At 41.3% G+C, this 19,871-nt stretch overlaps 1 protein-coding gene across 1 annotated transcript; it reads right to left on the bottom strand.

The window, feature by feature from the left end:
- Positions 1-996: 996 nt before the first annotated feature.
- nck2a (NCK adaptor protein 2a) lies at positions 997-18,605 on the bottom strand. The gene is made up of 4 exons (XM_058082934.1): positions 18,358-18,605; positions 6,892-7,133; positions 3,549-4,345; positions 997-2,625 (listed from the first exon to the last, which is right to left on the bottom strand). The coding sequence occupies exons 2-4, from the start codon at positions 7,115-7,117 to the stop codon at positions 2,431-2,433; spliced, it is 1,218 nt and encodes a 405-aa protein (XP_057938917.1). The 5' UTR covers positions 7,118-7,133; positions 18,358-18,605; the 3' UTR covers positions 997-2,430.
- Between the last annotated feature and the right edge of the window lie 1,266 nt (positions 18,606-19,871).

The raw sequence follows: 19,871 nt of genomic DNA, 5'->3' as shown, positions 1-19,871 counted from the left end.
TTGTCGGTGATACAGTACCATAGTTTTGTATGCTAGAGCGCACCTCATCTTATTTTGGAATATATACATACAGTGGAGACAGGAATTAAATAATACTCAATAACATTCAGGTATAATCCTATAAAAGCTAGACCATCAAAACTTTGATAAACGAACATACAGACAAAAAAAACCAAAAGTGTTTGGTTCGACTAGACCGGTTGCCTTTATAAACTGGATTTTGTTTTCTTTATGGTGATGATCATTGGATACTGATTAGGTTTGTGTTCCCAGGACAAAGTGGAGACAACAAATTTGGCACACTTGAAAGTGTTTTGTGTGTTTTTAGTGTATATAAATCTATCATGATGTTGATTTTTACTGCATTCATTAGTAGACGCGTATCATAAAAGTGTTTCTCTTCTTTATCATCATTCTAAGCAGTTTCAGGGTTGTTATTGACACCATGTGACATGTTTAGTGATTGTAGTGAAGACCTGGAAGAGGGTGGCACATTTGGTTATACTCGTTAACATTCAGACAAAACAGGGAATCAGCCCCACCCCGCCTTGCCATTAATGTTGTGTTTTTAAGTACAATTAAGTCCAAAAACTTTCTAAAAGTGTAGGAATGAGTGTCTTCTAGCTGTAAATGACGCACATCAGCGGCAAAAGGTTATAAGAAGTTAGATTGTTATGTTTTTATTTGAATTTACAGTCTTCTGCAGCATTTTAAAACACTGATTCTCAAACTGTGGCACCACTCCCAGTGATGTGGGAAAAAAAAGTAAAATGCCATTGGAGATTATATTGATGAAAATAAAATATAAAACGTTTCTAAGGGATGGCTTGCAAAATGGGAGGTGCAGCAGCTTGAAAAAATCTTTCAAAACTAAATTGCGATGGCAAGCTGAGTCAGCAAAAAAACAAAACAAACTTACTTTCAAAGTGTAAGATTTTTGAGGTGGCACTTAGTCACACTTCAAAAGGATCTTGGCTACTGCTAACATAATGTAAAGCAGGTGTTTTTCAAGAGGCGCAGCAGCTTGAAAATAATAAAGAAAAACTGATTGTGAGCATAGCAAAAAAAAAAAAACAAAGGTACATGCAAGGCAAAATATTTTTTGGGTGGTATTTGCAGAAAAAAAAGAAGAAAACGTTGTGAGAACCAGTGTTCTAAAGGATCCTGGAAACTATCTATCATAACGTAGAGGAGGCATTTTCAAAATGGAAGCTTGAGAAAAGGCAAAATCATTTCAACCGAAAAGACACCCATTCACCACATCAAAATGCACTTTAACTCAAAATATGAATAATTTTGGCCTCAAATGTTCACAATTTTTACTCAGGTGTGTACGTAAGGACCGAAATGAGTCAGAATATTAAGAAAAAAACAAAAAAACTGAAAAATATATCCATGAGTAAGGCTGGGCATCAATCAGCATTAATGGGCACCTGGAGTAGCATTTTTTAAAATTTCGATGACTACTTTTACTTTTATCGGTGATAAAAAAGTGGCCGCATAACACCAACGAAGAAGAACCAGCAGGCAGCTTTTTTGTTCATTCATTTTAACCATGTGAGCAATGGTGCTCAAAGTCTGGCTGAAATTCTGCATGGAAAATGAATGTACATGTAAAACGCTTTCATATTATATATGGTGCTGTTTTTGACACGCGGCACCAGACTTTTTCTAACCAGCCGGGTTTGTATCCACGCATGACCTGATGATAACACTACCTTTATCCAGGAAGTTGATCAGACTACGTGTATCAAGTGTTACTCCATTCACCGTACTTGTTTGATATTCTGCACGCAGGTTAATAGGAACTCACTAATATGGTTAAGTGAAACTTACCCTCCAGCGCATAAACAGGATGTCTAAATGATTATTTTTTTCATGAGATTTTCATAAATAAAAATCATTTATGAACACGTCCTAAGTAAAAAGACTTTGAAAGAAAGAAAGAATTGGAATGGGGAATCATTAGGAACTGGAATTGAAACAAGGAAACAAACTGATGCCCAACCCTATCCATGAGTGGGTGAAATTTTGGACAGAAAGGCAAGAGAGTGAGTCTGGTCACTTAGTGACGTGCAATGATGATTGACAACTCTGAAGAGAAAAACAAATCAAAATAAAACATCAGTTTGACAGCGCCTTGCAAATATTTCTTTAAATGTTTGTCCATTTTTTTTAGTTAAGAGCAACAGTGTTGGAGGCCCCTGAAAAAAGGCTTTTTGTTTTTATGTTGGGGTGGAACTTCTCACCTGTTGGTCTTAAGAGGCAGCTTCACCTGATGGCCGCTGGGGGGCGACAGAGGCTGTTGCCATAGTGTGTGGCTGCCACCAGAGAAGGTCCAGATAAAGCCTGGATTAAGACAGCTAGGGAGTGGTGTTGTGTATTATGTGTGTATAAGTGGGAGGGGGGGGGATCCAGTGTTAGAGGGGGTCACAGCAGTGCTTTGACCAGGTACAGCTTCTCTCCATGCTCACTGGTGAAGATAGGGGCTTTCTTGTAGTGCTCCACCAGCTCGTCCATGGAGTTGAACCTGCGCTGGCCGATGCAGTAAACACCATCGGATAGCTGCACTTTAAAGTGCTTGTTCTTGCCCACGGCCTTCAGAGACACTGAGAAGTCACTTGGCTAGAAAACACATAGAAACAGCAGAGGGAGTAAATGATTTGTTGCACTGCTCGCAGTACACAGTACACCTTTTCCACCAGGCAGTGGTGTAGTTGACAAAAAAAAGAGACTTCAAACGTTTCAGTCCCATTAAAGCCGTTGCAAAGTAAAACAACTGGGGACTCCCAGATCAACGTTTTTGGCCTCCGATCCCGATCAAATACAATGTTATTATAGATTATGGAACACAAAATGTTTTTCTCTAAATCTGAATTACGGTATGTCATTTTGCAGAGTGCCTCAGTAATCACGATTCATCATCTGCTGTGGACCAGCGAAACCACAATTCCATCATGGACCCGTTGCTGTCACATGACCAGAAGTGAGTTTGCCAACAAGCCAACATACTATCTGAATATTTCTGTCTAAAACTGTCTAAATGGCCATTACTGAAGTGGTTGTCTTTAGAAAAACGGCTGGGATTTAATGAGTTAGACATAATGTCACAGTGTAAAAAAAAAAAAACACATTTGTAGTCCGAAGACCAGAGCTGACCTGAAATACATTGTGCCAAATAAAAAAATATGTTGTTTTTTTTTTGGCCAAAAATGTGTACAGATTGTCTATTACATATTCAGGTGGTCTTATGTTGTGAAATGAACAGTAACTGGCGTTTACTTCTTGACTTTAAAGGCCGAAATCTCTAATAACGTTGCATCTTCTGATATATTACATTGCTGTGACCACTGCTACACTGTTGAAGTTTTTTTGTTTTTTTTTGTGCGGGCTTTAGCATCAAAATAGTTGTAAGCTAACTGATATTAACTAATTTACTCATGTTATAATGCACAGAAAGAGGGAAATAAATATGTATTCATGTTTCACATAAGGATTGTGAATGATGGGCAAAATTCCCCCCAAAGTGCAGTTCCCCTTTAACTTACCGATGACTCGCTGTCCCGTATGAGGAAGTCACCCTCGTCAGCTCTCTCGTTGAGTATACATTCTGCCTGGTGCCTGGTAATGTTGCCGTAGTACCAGTCCCTCCCTGCAAACTTTCCCGACCGTGCTGGCGCCAGGTAGCGATTCTTCGGGGACCCCGTCGTGAAGGGCGGTGGGTGACCAGGTTGCTCGTCCAGCACCATGACATAGTTTTTAGGTACCAGGCCCACTATACCGCGCGAGTTCTTACACCTCCACCACTCAGGGTCATTCTCCGGCTTCTCCACCACCTCCATGATCTCACCCTTCTCAAAGTTAAGCTCCTCCTCTGTGACAGAACTGAAGGGGTAGAGCGTCTGAACCAGGTCGAGGACGCTGCTCCGGCCCCCGATGCTCCCGTTGGCAAGCAAGGTCCCTTGGGTGTGGTAGACCCGCGAGGAACCCCCCTCGCCAACTCTGTCATGAGCCTCATCCAGTCTGTCTTGAGCCTCACCCAGCTCCTCCTGGACATAGTTGGACGGGAACCAGCCCACGCGGCCTGCCTGACTGCCCCGCCACCACCCGTCGCTGCACTTCTCCATGACCACCACCCTGGAGCCCTTCAGCAGGGTCAGCTCGTCGTCCCGCTCCGCTGTGTAGGTGAACTTGACCACGGCGGGGGTGTTGAGATCGTAGATTCTCTCCGCTGCGCCTCCTCCTGTGCCCCCACCTCCACCGCCATTGGAGGGGTATTCTGTGTCCGAGCTTGGTGTCGGGGAAGCATCACGGGTGCTTGTCTTCCTCTTTGTTTTTCCCAAACCTGGGGGATGGACGGAACCAGGGACACAAAAGGAAGCTCATTTTAGAAACACAATACCATTCAAGATCAAAGCTAACTGTCTTTATAGACTTTTGTTCACTCGTTACTCAGATCAAAAATAAAACTAGATTAAGTTCAAACTTTTAAGTGTTTTCTAAGCATTTTAGCTAGTTGGTCAATGTCATCTGCGCTAGTGAAAAACTAACATCAAGCCTGACAGTGTGAAGGCAGTTGACTCTGTGGTAACTTTGCCTCGTTTCAGTGCCATTGAATTAATATCACAGTGGCCCGGCAGTTATGAGTTATGTGTTGCATACAAGCAGAGTTCTGACTGGTGCTTGGATGAGAAGGGAGAGAAAGCATATGTCTGAGGGCGTGTTGGAGAAGACGACAGCATGTTGAAAAGACAGTTACAGTAAGTGTGCAGATGGTTGTGGATGACAATAACCTTTCTGTTCCAATAAAAAGGTAGTTGATCATCAGTCTTTCAATGTCCAGATACATCCCAGGTTATTAATTTAGCACCAATAGCTACTTCATTTTTCGGGCTAGTTATTGCTGATTACGCTAGCAGTGGTTCCATCATGGTACAGAGCATCCCTAGTTATGACTTTTTATTATAAACAACACCTTCAAAAATGTGCAGTGTACGCCTAGTGTATTTTTGACAGTTGAGGCTTTTGTCATCAAATCCTTTTGTTTGTGTGTTTCTGTGTGTGTCTTGACGGCTAATCTCCCAGTTTGCCCACAAAGCCTGCTGGAAATGCCATAAAAATGTCACCGCCGATTGCGGAGAAGACCTGTATTTGCATTGTGTTGGAGCGTGGCAGAGTTCACGTAGAGTAGCATGAAACTTGTTGGCGGAGGGATATGAGGGGGAGAATGAGAATAAGGAGAAGAAGAGACAAGGGGGTCCCTCGGCAGCTGTTACTCGCTCACAGAAGACCACAGCTGACAATGAGGAGGGATGAGATGAGAATGGCAAAGCAGATCATGTTTATGGATAACGTGGTGCATCCTACGTGTTTAATAGCCGTGTGTGTGACAGGGAGGTGTGTACAACTGCTGCTGTGTGTGACGAACAAAGGTTACTTACAACCAAGAGATGTGAGCCTGTTGCGGCATAGTGACATTTAAATACACATAAACACACCTTCACTCAGGGGCTATCCACATGTTTTAACCATGTCATGTGACTAGAAATAGCTTCCAGATTGATCAAATCTGAAAACGCTACCTTGTCGTTTATGTATGGCTAGCAAATCCACTACAATTTAAAAACGATTACATCACCGCCATATCACTGTCACGTTTAGACAGTTTATCCTTACTTTGCATACAGTATGCAATTGCTGATAAAAGTACATTTTGTTATAACACAAAAGGACACATTTCACATTAAAAACGCACGATCTGACAAGTACATGCAATCTTAAGCAACACTCAAGTGTGTGCGTAGCGTCCATTAGCTCCTGACCTCACCTCTCGCTCGTCACCTCATCAAGAAAATGTTCTGAAGCCACAGGATATGCTCGTGAGGCTTTTAACATAGGATGCCTTCCTGCTAGTGAAATGGAGTGAGGCCATAATGTGACAGTCGATAATGTAACAATCTGGGACAGCAGAGTAATTCATCATTCCGCCACATCCATTAGATGGATGCTTTCTTGTCTAATCAATCTAGATATCATTGAAAAAAAAAAACAACGCCTAAACTACAGTGATGGATGTGGGGAAAGTGTGGGTGACGTAAAGTGAGGGAGTTGGGAGGACGACGACAGTGGCTGGCTGTGCCATGCTGGGTCACTTCATAGCCACAGAACAGAGAGAGGTGACTCATGCTATGACTGTCAACCCACGTTTTAATGCTTTTCTTCATTAATTCATGCATTCATCCAGCAAAAATATTTACTTTCAGTAAATACTTTAAGATTTCTCATTTGGAGAAAAGCTGTCTCGCGATAACAGGGCAATCAGGAGTCAGATTGTGAACTATGGCATCGCTACTATGAATCATAATGCAGTAATACGGAAGTGGCAGTGCACAAGGCATTATCGTAACTCGGCATTTAGTGCTTTACGCACACTATGAACGTTGCAATCCCTCGGTGTTCCCAGCATCAGCGAGTGACGAGATTTGTCAGGTCAAAGCACGTAGATGTTTAACCTTGTCTCCACCTTTAATCACCAAGTGGTTTTATTTATCCTCGTACATTTGGTGGATCGCCAACTTGATAACGTGGCAGTCCGCCCTCACATGCACTTTGAGGGGCAGGATGTACACACTACATTTTGCTCGCTATGTCACGCTTTTGTTAGCTATTTCAGGAGAATGACCCTGTGTGTGGATTTAGCCTATCAAGATATTCAGTGAAATTCAAATTCATTCAATGAGCAAAATATTCAAATATTCAATGCCAGAATCCTGACAGCTGACAGTAACAGGCAACTTTGTCAAATCCCTGCAGTGTGCAAGGGCAAGGCACGGCTAGAACGGAATATAAAATGACTGACATGAAAGGTAAAGTACAAAAGAAAAAGTTTACCGAGCGTGTCCTTGATATTCTTCACCAGCGAGGCTTTCTTCAGGCTGTTCTTGCGCTCCACATAGTTTGACGGCACATAGCCCGTTTGATTGGCCGTGTTGCGGACGCGCCACCATGTTTTAGAGTCATCCAGCAGGAAGAGACGCTCGTTTTTACGAATGTCAAGTTCCTGGTCCTGCTGGGCCGTGTAGTCCCACTTGGCTACAACAATCACCTCCTCTGTCATCTTTCATGGAGTCCCCCTGAGGAGGGAAGAGCAGGGATATGTGTTATCCTATTGATGACAATAATAATAGAATGTCAACAAGGTACAGCATCACACAAAAGTGACTACACATCTTATCCTTTATTATGGTATATCTTCTCAAGAACACTATAGAAAGTAAACTTAGATATGCTTTAGAGTAGTCAGTGTCTGTCAAAATTCAATTTAAAAATCTGCCTCATGTGAGGCTAGATAAAACCCAAGTTGTGTGTGCATATTGCAATGATGAATTGTCCTTTCATAGAAGCACAAGTCTGAAAGACCACTTTTGAATAAAGCATATCTTTGCTAAAGTTAGCAAACATGCTAATGATAATGTGGGATCAAGTCGCCGTTGTCAAGCTACACTGCAGCAAACTCCAACTTGTCAATAAGTAGGTCAAATAAGAGATACCCGAGCGGGGAATCCAACCTAGGTCTCCTCGCTGGGCGTGCTAACCACAGGTCCACCGCGCAGCCCATTTCTTTTATCTCTTTTTCCTTTTAAACATTCAAGTTAAGTAGTATTTGAAAACAGAGATTCTATTTATTAGCTAAATAGATTAATGTTATTAAGCCCAAGTAAAATGTGTGATTAATCGTAGAGATGTGACTAGCTTGATTAAATTATTCAATTACTCGACAGCACTAATTTATCCTAATACTCACGACAGTTCTTTTTAAAAAATAAATTAGTTGCAGATTAATTTTTAGAGCTGCAAATACACTAACAAAAATAAAGTCGGCTTTAAGCCCTGGTAGTCACATGAACATCACCAGGCCTTAGCCAATGACTTTGCCAGACAACTTCTGAGGGATTAGACAAGTCTGATGGTGCGGCAAGGTCGTGAGAGATTGTCAAGACAAAAATGCATGCCGAGATATGGGAAGCTTGGTTTGTTTCCCTTCTATGAAAAAAAAAAAGTTAATCCCACAGTGTGAGAACCAGCCAAGCAATTGGGTTTATATTTAGCTCAGCAGCCTGCAGCTGGAAACACGATCACTGGAATAAATAAGGGAAGCGGAGGAGATACTATGCAATTATTCATTCATATACACACCCTATTACGCGACTACTAGTGTAACTGTTTATGAAACTAAAACTGAAATCATTTATGAATGAAATGTAACATTGGTGCACAAATCACAGTAAAAGTTCAGCAACAGGCCACACAGACCTAATGAACGGCTTGGGATAGCTCTAATGGAGGAGCCTTGCAAACCACAAAAGAGAGTTATGGCTAATGAAGAATGCAGCAGCCAAAATTGGCCGACATAAAAAGATCCAATTATTGGTGGAATGATTGATATCTCTGGTGCACGGGCTGCAAACGGCAGCAGTAAATTCCATCTTCATTAAGCGAGGGAGAGACATTTTAACCACACGCTCGAGATGTGTCCCTACATGTGATCGTAATCTGTTTTTTTTTTGGTCCGGAACACTCAGTACAATGCAGATGCATGGAGTTCCCACATAGAACACAATGAATGAGGGACAGTAAGTGTGACTGTAGGGTTTTCACTACTAATTAATCGATTGTGGTGGCGTGCCACTACAAAATAAAAGCCAACACATCTTAGAAATTATATATATATTTTTAAACTTGAAAACAATTTTAAGGAATACCATTGTAGGAATTGATATACATATATGCTATACAGGTTATTTATGCACAATTAGTTAGAAAATTATGCAAACAAAAATTTCATAGAGCTTTATTTTGATAAGCACACTGGCACTTACGTCAAACCAGGTGCGGCACGTTGTGTGTTGACTTTCACTTTGTTTCTTATTATTGGGAGAATAACAATAGCCTGTAAAATGTGTAGTCAATTCACGAAAGCTTGCCACATGCTAAGCCTATTTATGCCCATATGTGTGATCACTCACATTTCAATATCATTCAACTTTCTGGCATTTTTGTTTACAATGAGCTACAAGTGGCTAATATGTTCATGGGATACATCATCATCACAATCTGCGTTTGTAAAGTATCACTTAACAATCGTGCTATCTTGCAATTGCCTTGCAATTTATTCCCTGACTTTACCAAAACGAAACCAAACCAATGATGTTAAGACTGATGTGCATACTGAACTGTGATTTGCAGCTAAAAGCATCACCACAACAAGCACGGCAGGGGTGACGTCATTGCATGAGCATGTTGAAAAGTGCTAGAATAGAGTAGACAGATGTGCCTCTGCTTGCTGTCACTGAAGCTGTCAAACGAGATTTTAGAGGGGTTGTGCAACACAGCAGTGGGAGAATCTGCATAGCATAGATTTTTACTTCTACTCCGGCTCTTCCTTCCAGAAGCCAGGAGGCGTACACGAACAAGCTGTGGCCTCTCTGTTGGCCTCAGGCTACTACTGCTGAATCATACCAAGCTTCTTTTTTTCTTATTTGGCAGTGCAAAGATTGCCCCTGCATAAATGGATGAGTCACCATAATCACTCTACTGTGTTTCAATACAATCATTGCAATATAAACCAGATTAGACATGTTTAGCGGCAAGCACTGCTGCTGACATGCCAACTACAGCGATGACTCGGCAGTGAAGAACCGATTTGAGATTGAGTCTTGGTCCAGTTGTTCAATATTCTCAAGAAGTGTGAAAATAAACTTAGCGAATATATTGGTGCATTTGATATTTCTCCTCTGGACATGTCCGAACCATCTTAGTCTGGCCTCTCTGACTTTATCTCCAAGCCCTCTAACATGTAATGTCCCTCTGATGTTCTTGTTCCTGATCCTGTCTATCCTGGTCACTGTCATTGTCATTGGGAGTGACAAATCGGTGTGAAATGGCTACGTACAGTAACTACTTGAAAATGTGTACACAGAGTCAACCTGTTTGGGTAACAAACAGTAAGTTTCAAAATAAAAGTATGTCAGCATTAAACTGGATTCTACCACAGCAGCTAACAAATTTAACCCATTATTTTATGTATTTATATATTTTTAGAAATTACTGCAGTGGCTCTGTAAGATAAGAAAAAAATACCACATGAAAACGGTGCATAAATTGAGGACAATGATGTCAACAAACTGCCATAGGTTGAAAAAGGCAGCCTGGGGGGGGCTTTGACATAAACATGTTCCACTGTATCTCCCTTCCCTTTCATGGTATCAATGCATTTGTCTCCTTAACGACACTGCTCGTTTACCACAGAGATGGAACGCCACTTCAAATCAAGCCTGGCCTCCTCTCGGGCCAATTACGTGCATCAGAGTGGCCGTTTGAGCATGCAACACTGCTCCTCCTGACATCTGCAAACACGCTAGTGTCTTGGCAAGTCAGTGTTGCCATACAAAACAAATGATTTAGTTTATTAAATAACTCCCAGCTTCTAATTGCAATGCTATCCAAATATATACACAATAGAGAAAATACCTCTGGAGGTTCATTCCTTTGAACATTGAATGAGCAACAGGCTGCTGAACTGGCCTTCACCAGCCCTCCATGATGGCCATTACTGAGACGGGAAAGCTCAGGGTCTCTTTCAACAAGGCACAAAGAGAAAAGGGACGTAAAAGGGGATTATTTAAAAAAAAAAAAGGAGGAGATGTTTAAAAAGAAGAAAAGGTCTGGCAGCGCTTTCTGTGTTTGCCACTCAGGTCAAACACAAGCAGCATTCAACCAATGGGAACCCATAACACCTCCCAGCCCCCACCCTTCTGCATCCCACACAGTTTCAAGAGGGAAGCAATACGAGAACATTTGGAGTAACCTAAATAGACCGGAACATGACGGAACAGAGCCAGGCGCTCTCAATTTGAGGCTCCACAATGTTAATCAGCCCGATGGTCCTATTCAATAGTGAGGAGCTGGATCATTTTTACGAGTACAGCTGCTGCTGGTGGTTAAAAAAAAAAACAAAGATGTTGTCTGGATGCTCTTGGAACACATTAACTTAACAAGCGTTCAATCTGTCGCTTCAACACACAGTGAGGATTTGTAGCCATAAATCTTGAGGTGAAAACTCAATTTGAGTGTAAAATTGTTTGATTACCTGTTTTAAATAAAAAGAACCCATCAACCCTTCAGACAGTAATACACTCCAGATCAAAATCTAAGACTTTACATTTACATTTTGCATTGTTGGATCTTAAGGAAGTGCTCATCATGCTGATACATGGATTAACTATACATTTTTCACTGTATTTATTGGTCAGGGCGTTGCATGACTGCGGATCTTCGTTGGGGTTGGGTCTCTGGCATCAGCACTGTGAGGAAACCATAACTCTGGCTTGCTTTCTTTGTGTAGCGGGCAAGCGATTGGGTGGTTGAGGAGGGAAGCGCTGGTCAAGCCATTACAACAGTCAGCAAGCTGCATTGCCGCAAGCTGAAATTTTATTTTGTTTCTATTCTAGTGGGGAACCACCCCCGGCCCCTAATGCAGAGTTCCAACTGCACATTAATATGCTTTAAATGTAACCATAATAGCACCCCCCCCCCCCCCCTCCCTCCGTCCATACAGTGAGCTATGGATATTTATACAACCAGCAGCTACAACACGCACAGAACATTGTGGTAATGATGTGCGTAAACTACCTGATCGCTACTGTGCGAGTCCCCAGAGTGTAAGCAGCTCGTGGCTGCATAAGTGAAGCCAGCCTGAGAAGTTTCAGAATCAAGACAGTGACCTACTTGCTGACGTATAAGTAAGTAAAATATAAATCAAATACAGAGCAACTAAGATACAAATAATGTACACTGAGATTTATAGAAAACAAAAACATGGCATGTGAAAATAAATAGGAAAATGAAAGTTTGTGGTCAGGGTTAATTTTTTATTTATTTATTTTGTTTTACACCTGGGTAAAAACATACGTTTTCCCGGGTAATCCTGGGTAAAATGTGGTGGAAAGGGGGCAAAATTGTGGCGAGATACCATTGATCCATTAAATAAAACAGGATTAAGGCCTCATTTTAATGAATTAATTTATTCCTAATTTTACAAAGACATTAGCTTTGACTTCAACCTTTTGAAACACCTTTACAAAAGACACTTTCTAAAATAGAAGAGTGGATCACTCACCCATGTTAACTGAATGATTTAAGTCCTTTTATTTACAGTGCACTGTATGAGCCAAGTGTGACTGTGGACATCATTTAAAGTTCATTCGCAGCTGCTGAGTGGATGACAACACACACACACACACACACACATTAAGTGGGAGAGGTGTGGAACTGTGCTCATCGCTTGCAGTTAAACTCTCGACTACCAAGCAAGACCAACTGTGCTTCTGCCAACTCAAGACCCTGCAGCAAGTGTGTGTGTGTGTATGCGTGCATGTGTGAGCATGAGAGACTCCTGTTTGTGTGCCGTCTTGAATTCTCCAGAGGACCCTGTGGCACTCGATCCATCTCATAAATAAAGCAGGACTTCCTTCAGCTGCAACCATGTGCTTGTGTGTGCATGTGTGCGTGCGTGTGAGAGAGATGAAGGCAGAAGGGTGGAGACAGTGGGTCAACAAATGGATTAGGAAGCCTATCATATGCTTCCACTCAACCCTGCAGCAATCACGGTGTACCCCAGGACTAATGTCCTTGAGGACAACATCACAAAATGACATGGCTGTTGACGTCAGCTATGTTTATACTACAGGGTATGATGACCAATTTGGATTTTTTGGTTAAAATCCAATCCTTTATGTGGTCGTTGACATTACCAAAATAATGCGACTTGTAAATGTGAACGCGATGCGTCAATTTCAAGGATTTTGTGCCACCGGAGTCAATATTTTCTTAACCATATGATTCCTTGTAGGAGAGAAAAAGGACAAGAATTTGTGCTATGGCACTTCGCAGAGAACCTGCTGCGATGTCAGTTCTAAGGAGCATGTTAGTGGATGTCACAGTGGTGAGTCATTTGTCATTTACATGAGCCCCTCAACTTTTGCCTACATCTGTGAGAACCTTTAACCAAGTCTTGCATGACAGAATACACCTTTTGATGACATATAGGTCAGAGGTGTCCTGATCGTTCAGACTGCAGCATATCGGATTTAAATTCCGGTGCATAACCCACTCCTTCTTTCTTAAAGTGCTAACCCTGGCTCCCTCTGCCTACACTGCAATGGCCCTACAGTGAAAACCCTTCAGATGTGAATTGGAGTGGTTAGTGGAGAGCTGAGACCTCTCACAGCCTTCACAGGAGTAATTGTAGACTGTTAATGAGGGCGAACCTCAGAGGGAGGCATGTTAACATGGCCTACGTGGCTCTATGGGGAACCTGCTAAGCGTGCGTCACTCTGTGAAATACTGGCAATATTGCAGTCTGGCTGATTGTCTATTCGAAGTGCCAAAGGCAGGAGAACAGTCACTTAATCAAATGAATTAGAGCATGAAGGACCGTGGCCTCCGCTACAAACACAGTAGTGGAATAAACAAACAAATAGTTTCACTCCTCCAGTCACAGAGAAACTGAGCTAATGATAAAATAATGCAGAGCGCCTGGAATGGGGGTTCTCTTCCCAGATCTATGCTTTTATTTTGTCTTTGGGCATTGTGATATTAGAAAATAATCAACAATCACCACGCAGAATTGAATTGACTGAACTGTCTCTCACAGTCATCATGCCATCATTGCTCTCTGATGGCTAACAAAACGGTGTAGCTAAAAAAACAAGTATCTTCCTTTGCTTTCAAACTAGCCATTAAACGAACAATGATGCTGATTGCAACATCAATGCAATTTTTTTTTTACTCGGAGCACTGTGGCACCAAAAAGAAAAACATTCAGAAGTGCAAACAGAAAATTTTGACGATTCTTGAAATGAGAATCACTTTAGTTCTCACATCCACTTGACTCTGTAGTATCTTCTGACATCACTGCAGCATTCACATCATGCTCACAAACTGGAAGCAGCTTTGACTCATTCCCATCTTCCTCAATAGTTTCCCTCTCTGTATCCCCCTCAGACGGAATCCCAGAGCAGGATTAGGCCTGCTGCCCAGTGGTAGTACAAGCACCGGTTGATAGAATGTTACTTCACTTGAAGGAGTTCGGAACTCAAGATGGGGTGGCTGATGACAGAAATGAAGGGTGGTGAGGCCAGAACAAACACACTTTTGGGAAAAAAAAAAAGTAGAATGCATGGGAACAAAGGGCTTAACATGCTGACTGAGCAGTGAAAATGCAGGCAGATGCTGGTGGTAGCACAAATCCTCTTTCTCTTTCCTAGAGAAGAAGTGAGCTCCATTGTCTTTTAACACAGTAAACACTGCCAGTTTAATGGCTGCCCACTGCCCAGATTACAGCTGATTACAATAACAATGGGATGACCTTTATCTTGCCACCCAGTCGCGCTAGTTACCAGTGTGCCCATCTGTGCAAAGCTCTTCATTAAATTCTTTGCTCCAATAAAGACCCTGGGACCAATTCATGGGATAATGTACACTAGTCTACATCAGTGCCACGAGTGGCATTGTGCTGATAATCAGGGATTGCAGGGAGGTAACCTGTGATATATAGTTGACTCATTCATGGTAGAACCCACAATCCGGAAATCCGCTCGAGAAACTGTGTGTGACTTTATACTGCGTGTAGTGTGTGCTCCCAAACTGCAGGGGGGCAGTGTATCAAAAACAATCCATGTAGTGTGAAAATTTTGGAGGGTGCACAGAGCGGCAATTTTCTGCATGAAAGGGGCCGTTCGAACAGTCGTGTTTGTGAAAATGATGTAATTTCTCTGCACAGAGCTGTGCGGACCTCGCAGATGAGGGAAGCATAAAACAGGCTTTAGAGTTAGGTCTAAGCGCTCATGACACCAAAACACACATTAATGTTCTTATTTCAGTTGTGAAAAAATGACATTGAAAGTCATTTATCCTGTATTAGATGCATGCTGGAATGTTTATTTATTAATATATTTTTAGAACTTCCATCATTTCTTCTGGGTCTGGGGAGGGCGGGAGCAAGTGACATCAGATCTTTTTTGAGGGTTTCATGAGCAGGTAAGGTTTCGTAGTTCAAGAGAGTCAATAGTCAATAGTCTTTTTCTAGGGTCTGTATTAAAGGAGTAGAGATTGTGGGTGATTTGGGGCTGTGTTTTCTTTGAGTGTGGTAAGGATTAAGGTTAGGTAAGAGAGGCTTTCGAAGGGAATTATAGACCCTGGGCATCCATCGCATCCATCCAGATAAACTCAGACCAAGCAAGTACCACTTTTCACCGTTTCGTGGTGACATAGAATAAACTAATTACTTAATTTTGGTCGGTAAACATGCGACTCACTCAAAATGGAGTTACAAAGCGTTACGCTGTAAAACAATATGCAGCTTGTGATGCGCCACACTATTGTCACAATATAACATTTTGCTGGTCGATAATAGCTAGCAGCCGTAGCTAGCAACCCAGCCTCCACAAAGCGGCTGAAGGATGAGTAGATGAAAGCACACTCTCTTCCTTCATTGAACTTAGAGAAAGAGAGCAGAAAAAACGAGATGCTTTTGTGAGCATGATGTTCATTTTTCTGTGAGCATATTAACAAATACGTACATTTGATGATAGTGTTGTGCATTACGAGTGTTTAATCTGGAAGATAACATTTATATCGTGTGCAAAATGAGAGCTGGTCTTCTTACATGGTATTGTGATGAGTACATTTGTACATTTGCTGACTGGTTGCTGACTGGAGTTAGAAGTCGCTCAGATTTGCATGTTAATGTTTTTTATGCTACACGAATAATATATCTTTTTGGGGCATTGCAGCCACTTTGTTCTGCAGTCCTTTAACGCACCATAGTGTCATGTGATGCAAGTTGAAACTGTGTATATATTGGTCGGACACTGCTTCTCATCTTGTCCTTGCTCACAAATGCTGTGCATGAATGCATAGAGGTGAGGTTTAATAATAATGTTGTAAGCTCTGTGCTGCCGAGTGCCTTTTTGTTTGATGTATAATCTCATTCTTTTTTAGCTCATATGTCCATTTAGTGCAGTAATAAGCCTCGTATTGAGTTAATTCCATTATCGATTTTTGTACTTTATGTACCTTTGCTTTGAGTGTTTATGTGTAACCTCAGGTGCATTGTCTGGCCGATTACTGCCATTTTGTTGCAGACCACAGCAAAACACAAGCAAGAGACCACAAAAGGCTCAGCTTGTCACCACTAAATACACCAAACAGAAGACAAACACACCGTGTTCCAAAACTTGGACATCTATACCCTTGGCTACTCTAAACCAGTAAATTTAAGATGACATCTCCCCTCTGAGACTCACTCTTATATTAGTAGCCTATGTATGCAGTTTGCAAATAAGACACAGGATGTTTTGAGCAACGACTAAGGCCAGAAATACTATACAGACCATGCCTTCATCAAACAGCTACAACAGTGCATACAAGCCAGTGAATTTTACACCGGCCTGGCCCATGTCCTGTTGTATGTGCGTACATTCATGAGAGCACAATTAAGGAGGACATGCTCTTATGTAAAGTCTTGCTTTTTCAGCCGTCTATTTTCTATGCCGCTTAGCCACACTGGGGTCGCGGGAGTATGCTGGAGCCTAACCCAGCTAACTTGGGGCGAGAGGCATGGTACACACTGGACTGGTTGGGCACATAAAGACAAACAACCATTCACACTCACATTCATACCTCTGTGCATTGGTTTTAGCAGCGTGACACATTTGTTTGATAGAACAATGGCATGAACCCCAGAGTGAGCCCTTTTGTCAGTCTCAGAATCAAGCTGTGGGTTTTCACAGCCGGTGCAGGAACTCGCCGTTGCATCTACAAGAGTCAGTGTGAGTGGCACTTTGCGGCAAGCCGGACTGGATCAGTCCCGGAACCGCAACTGTTTCAGTGTGAGCCCGGTGTGTCACCCACACATCAAACAACAATGTTGTAATCTTCTCTCTGGGAAATAAACTCCAACCTCATATTTTGCTTTTTTGGAAGCTACTTTTCTGGTACCCTTATTTGATTTGGTACAGTTACACAGGATGTACTGTAATGCAAAACATTTTTGTCATGAAGGTTTACATTGTGCTGGTCTTTGTTTTATAGACTGTACAACACATAATAAACATATAACATTACATTGCCCCATGTAATCCTGGAGTCACTGTATATTTGACTGGTGTTTTTACAGTATGTCTAGTTAAAAACAACAGAGTACTCCTGTCATACAGAGGATCTTTAGCTGAGACAATTTCTATCCAAGAGAAGACTGAGTAGCAAGAAAACTAAGCACTGCAGCCAAGTGGGAGACTGTGGAGAATAATACTGCATCGTCCACAGCTACAGCAACAAGATAAGCAAATGTTAATCTTCAGTATTGTAATTTCCCGTTGTCTATCCTCAAATGTTACAATGACAAAGTATCTCTCAGTATGCGTTTTGGCAAATGGAAAAGTGACTAGGCACTGTGCACCAGAATAGGGGCCCTGTACCATAGGGCATCATCATTTTAAGACTAATAAAGGATACAAAAGTTTCGATGAGGTAATGAAGCGAGTTTAGTTTCTGCAGCACATTCCTGGCAGTCTTTATTCCGCTCGGCTTCCACATACCTGACATGTCAAGCGAACCTTGTCCTGTAAAACCACCAAAGTGGCCTTTAACAGAAGGGTGTGTCTGCAAGAAAAGGTGCGCCATGCAAAGTGCACTACCTATCTATCTGCCAATACTTGCAGCACGCCTGCTCAAATCTCTAAAGTTAACATAAATAAAAATAAATAAATCTGTCTGGCACGGAGGAGGAATCCCACATCTGTGTAGCACTGCAGCTACTATTGAGAGCCATTCAAAACAATGACAGGCTACATTGACCAAATGAGTTTCACTGTTAGCTTTCAACACAAACACAACACCATAAAAAATAAACCTAATAACATTGTTTAACAAAAACAACATCTCAAGGAAATAGGTCCAGCTGTATTAAGACATGCCTGTAGATGTCTCAGTCACTGCTTAACACAGCTCCTGCACGTATATGTATATTACAATTTAACTATGATTCATTAAAGCACTTTTGGTTTACTACGATACATGATGCATGTTTCTAAGAAAATAGGGCCAAATGCGGAGCAAGCTGAGGAGGAGGAAGCACCGCGTCTGACCGCTGGACAAAGACCCTCAGTAAATAACTCAAAGTGACGACGGCACGCAGGCGTTTCTCCCATAACTTTTACAGCTGTTTGCAAAAATATCTCCAAAACCATAATAATACAGGGTAAAAAGTTGCTAAGTTGTACTGCTTGTGCTTACCTTAGTGTTAGCTCCAGGGAGAAACGGCGACACACACACAGCAACCAGGAGACAGCCGCCTAGCTAACAAGTACGTAACTTGAATAATGGACGTTTAATAAACACCAAATAGCGTATTTACAGTTTCTCCCTTTTAGATTAAAGTGCAGAGAAACAGTTCGCGATATATTGGCTTTTTTTGTCTGTCGCAGGTTTCACTGGCTTCAGCCTTCCACACACTGTAGTCACTGGGAACAAGCTAACTATGGCTGACTTCGTTACATCCGGCAAGCACTTTCAAAATAAAACATTCCACTAGGGTTGGGCGATGTTGCAAAATTTTGGTATTGTCGATACTTTCAGGATCCTTGAATGAGGACAGCGTTTTTTGTTAAAAATATAACACTTACTTGTGAACAGTTAATGTAGAAATACCACAGTATGAAACAATGTCGCAATATCAACTAAATGTGAAAATGATTCCCTTTTATAACATACAATTGTTTGAGCAAAATGCAACATAACTAAATATAAGACAAATAATGGTATTGGCTCCCCTTCAGCTCATTTGTTTTTTTGCCCCATAGACCCCCTGAGTTTGTATAAATATAACAATTCCAACCATGACATGTAGCATGAACAAATTAGCATAAAAGAGCAGTTAAAAAACACAATTCTCAGCACACCAGTATTGAATGATACTGCCCTTATAATATGTATTATTATGTTATCCAAATCAATAGTTTTAAAGTTTGCTGTGAATAAAGTCAGTCAAAAACGAAACCTTAATGTACAAAGGTCAGTTTTTCTTAGTATTTTATTTTGAACGTATTGTAATTTCCGGTTTGAGTCGCCCGATGATGTCTTGAAGTGCCTGCTGGTGACGTCACTAACTCCACGACCGGCACAAGAGATCGCTGAGGAAGAGCGACACATAGTGGGGAATCATGGAGAGATTAACAAAAATATACACTGTATATTGTTTCCAAACTTAATAAATATGAGGTGAAATAAATAGATCATATAAATTATTATCATATTGTTACACAGGCAGGTGCATGAGTTACATGTAATCATGTGTGTACCATGATGTGTGTGTAAACAACTGACAAATTACCCTTTTGTTTGGTTGCCCCTTCACCGATTGTAAGCCTATAAGAACCTTTCAAATGTCACCAGAAAAAAAGTAGTTGGAGGCATAGTCTTAATAAAAAAGAAGAATATTTGGGGTTCAACTGTACTGTATATAGGTTCAGAGGTTCATAACCAGGTTCTGAGACAGCTACTTCCCCCTGGCCATCAGACTGCTGAATGCCAAATAAGCCCCTCTACCTTTACTAACATTATTATTATTTATTTCAATTATTTAAATTATTTGGGCAATTTACTGTTCACGCTGCACTTTACATTATGTTGTTCACATTTGGTGTCTATTCTATCTATTTATTCTCCACATTATTATTATTATTATTATTTATTATTACTTATCTTCTTTTGTGTCTGTTATTATATGGGAGCCAGGCAACGACATTTCG

Source organism: Doryrhamphus excisus, chromosome 9, assembly GCF_030265055.1.
Source record: "Doryrhamphus excisus isolate RoL2022-K1 chromosome 9, RoL_Dexc_1.0, whole genome shotgun sequence".
Lineage (NCBI taxonomy): Eukaryota > Metazoa > Chordata > Actinopteri > Syngnathiformes > Syngnathidae > Doryrhamphus > Doryrhamphus excisus.
This window is presented reverse-complemented; position numbering and strand designations above follow the sequence as displayed.

Excerpts from the sequence above, each read along its gene's own strand:
- nck2a (XM_058082934.1), bottom strand. The coding sequence starts at position 7,117 with ATGACAGAGGAGGTGATTGTTGTAGCCAAGTGGGACTACACGGCCCAG. Across the intron at positions 4,346-6,891 it reads GAATATCAAGGACACGCTCG|GTTTGGGAAAAACAAAGAGG; the intron begins GTAAACTTTTTC and ends TCCATCCCCCAG. Across the intron at positions 2,626-3,548 it reads TACGGGACAGCGAGTCATCG|CCAAGTGACTTCTCAGTGTC; the intron begins GTAAGTTAAAGG and ends TGTGTTTTCTAG.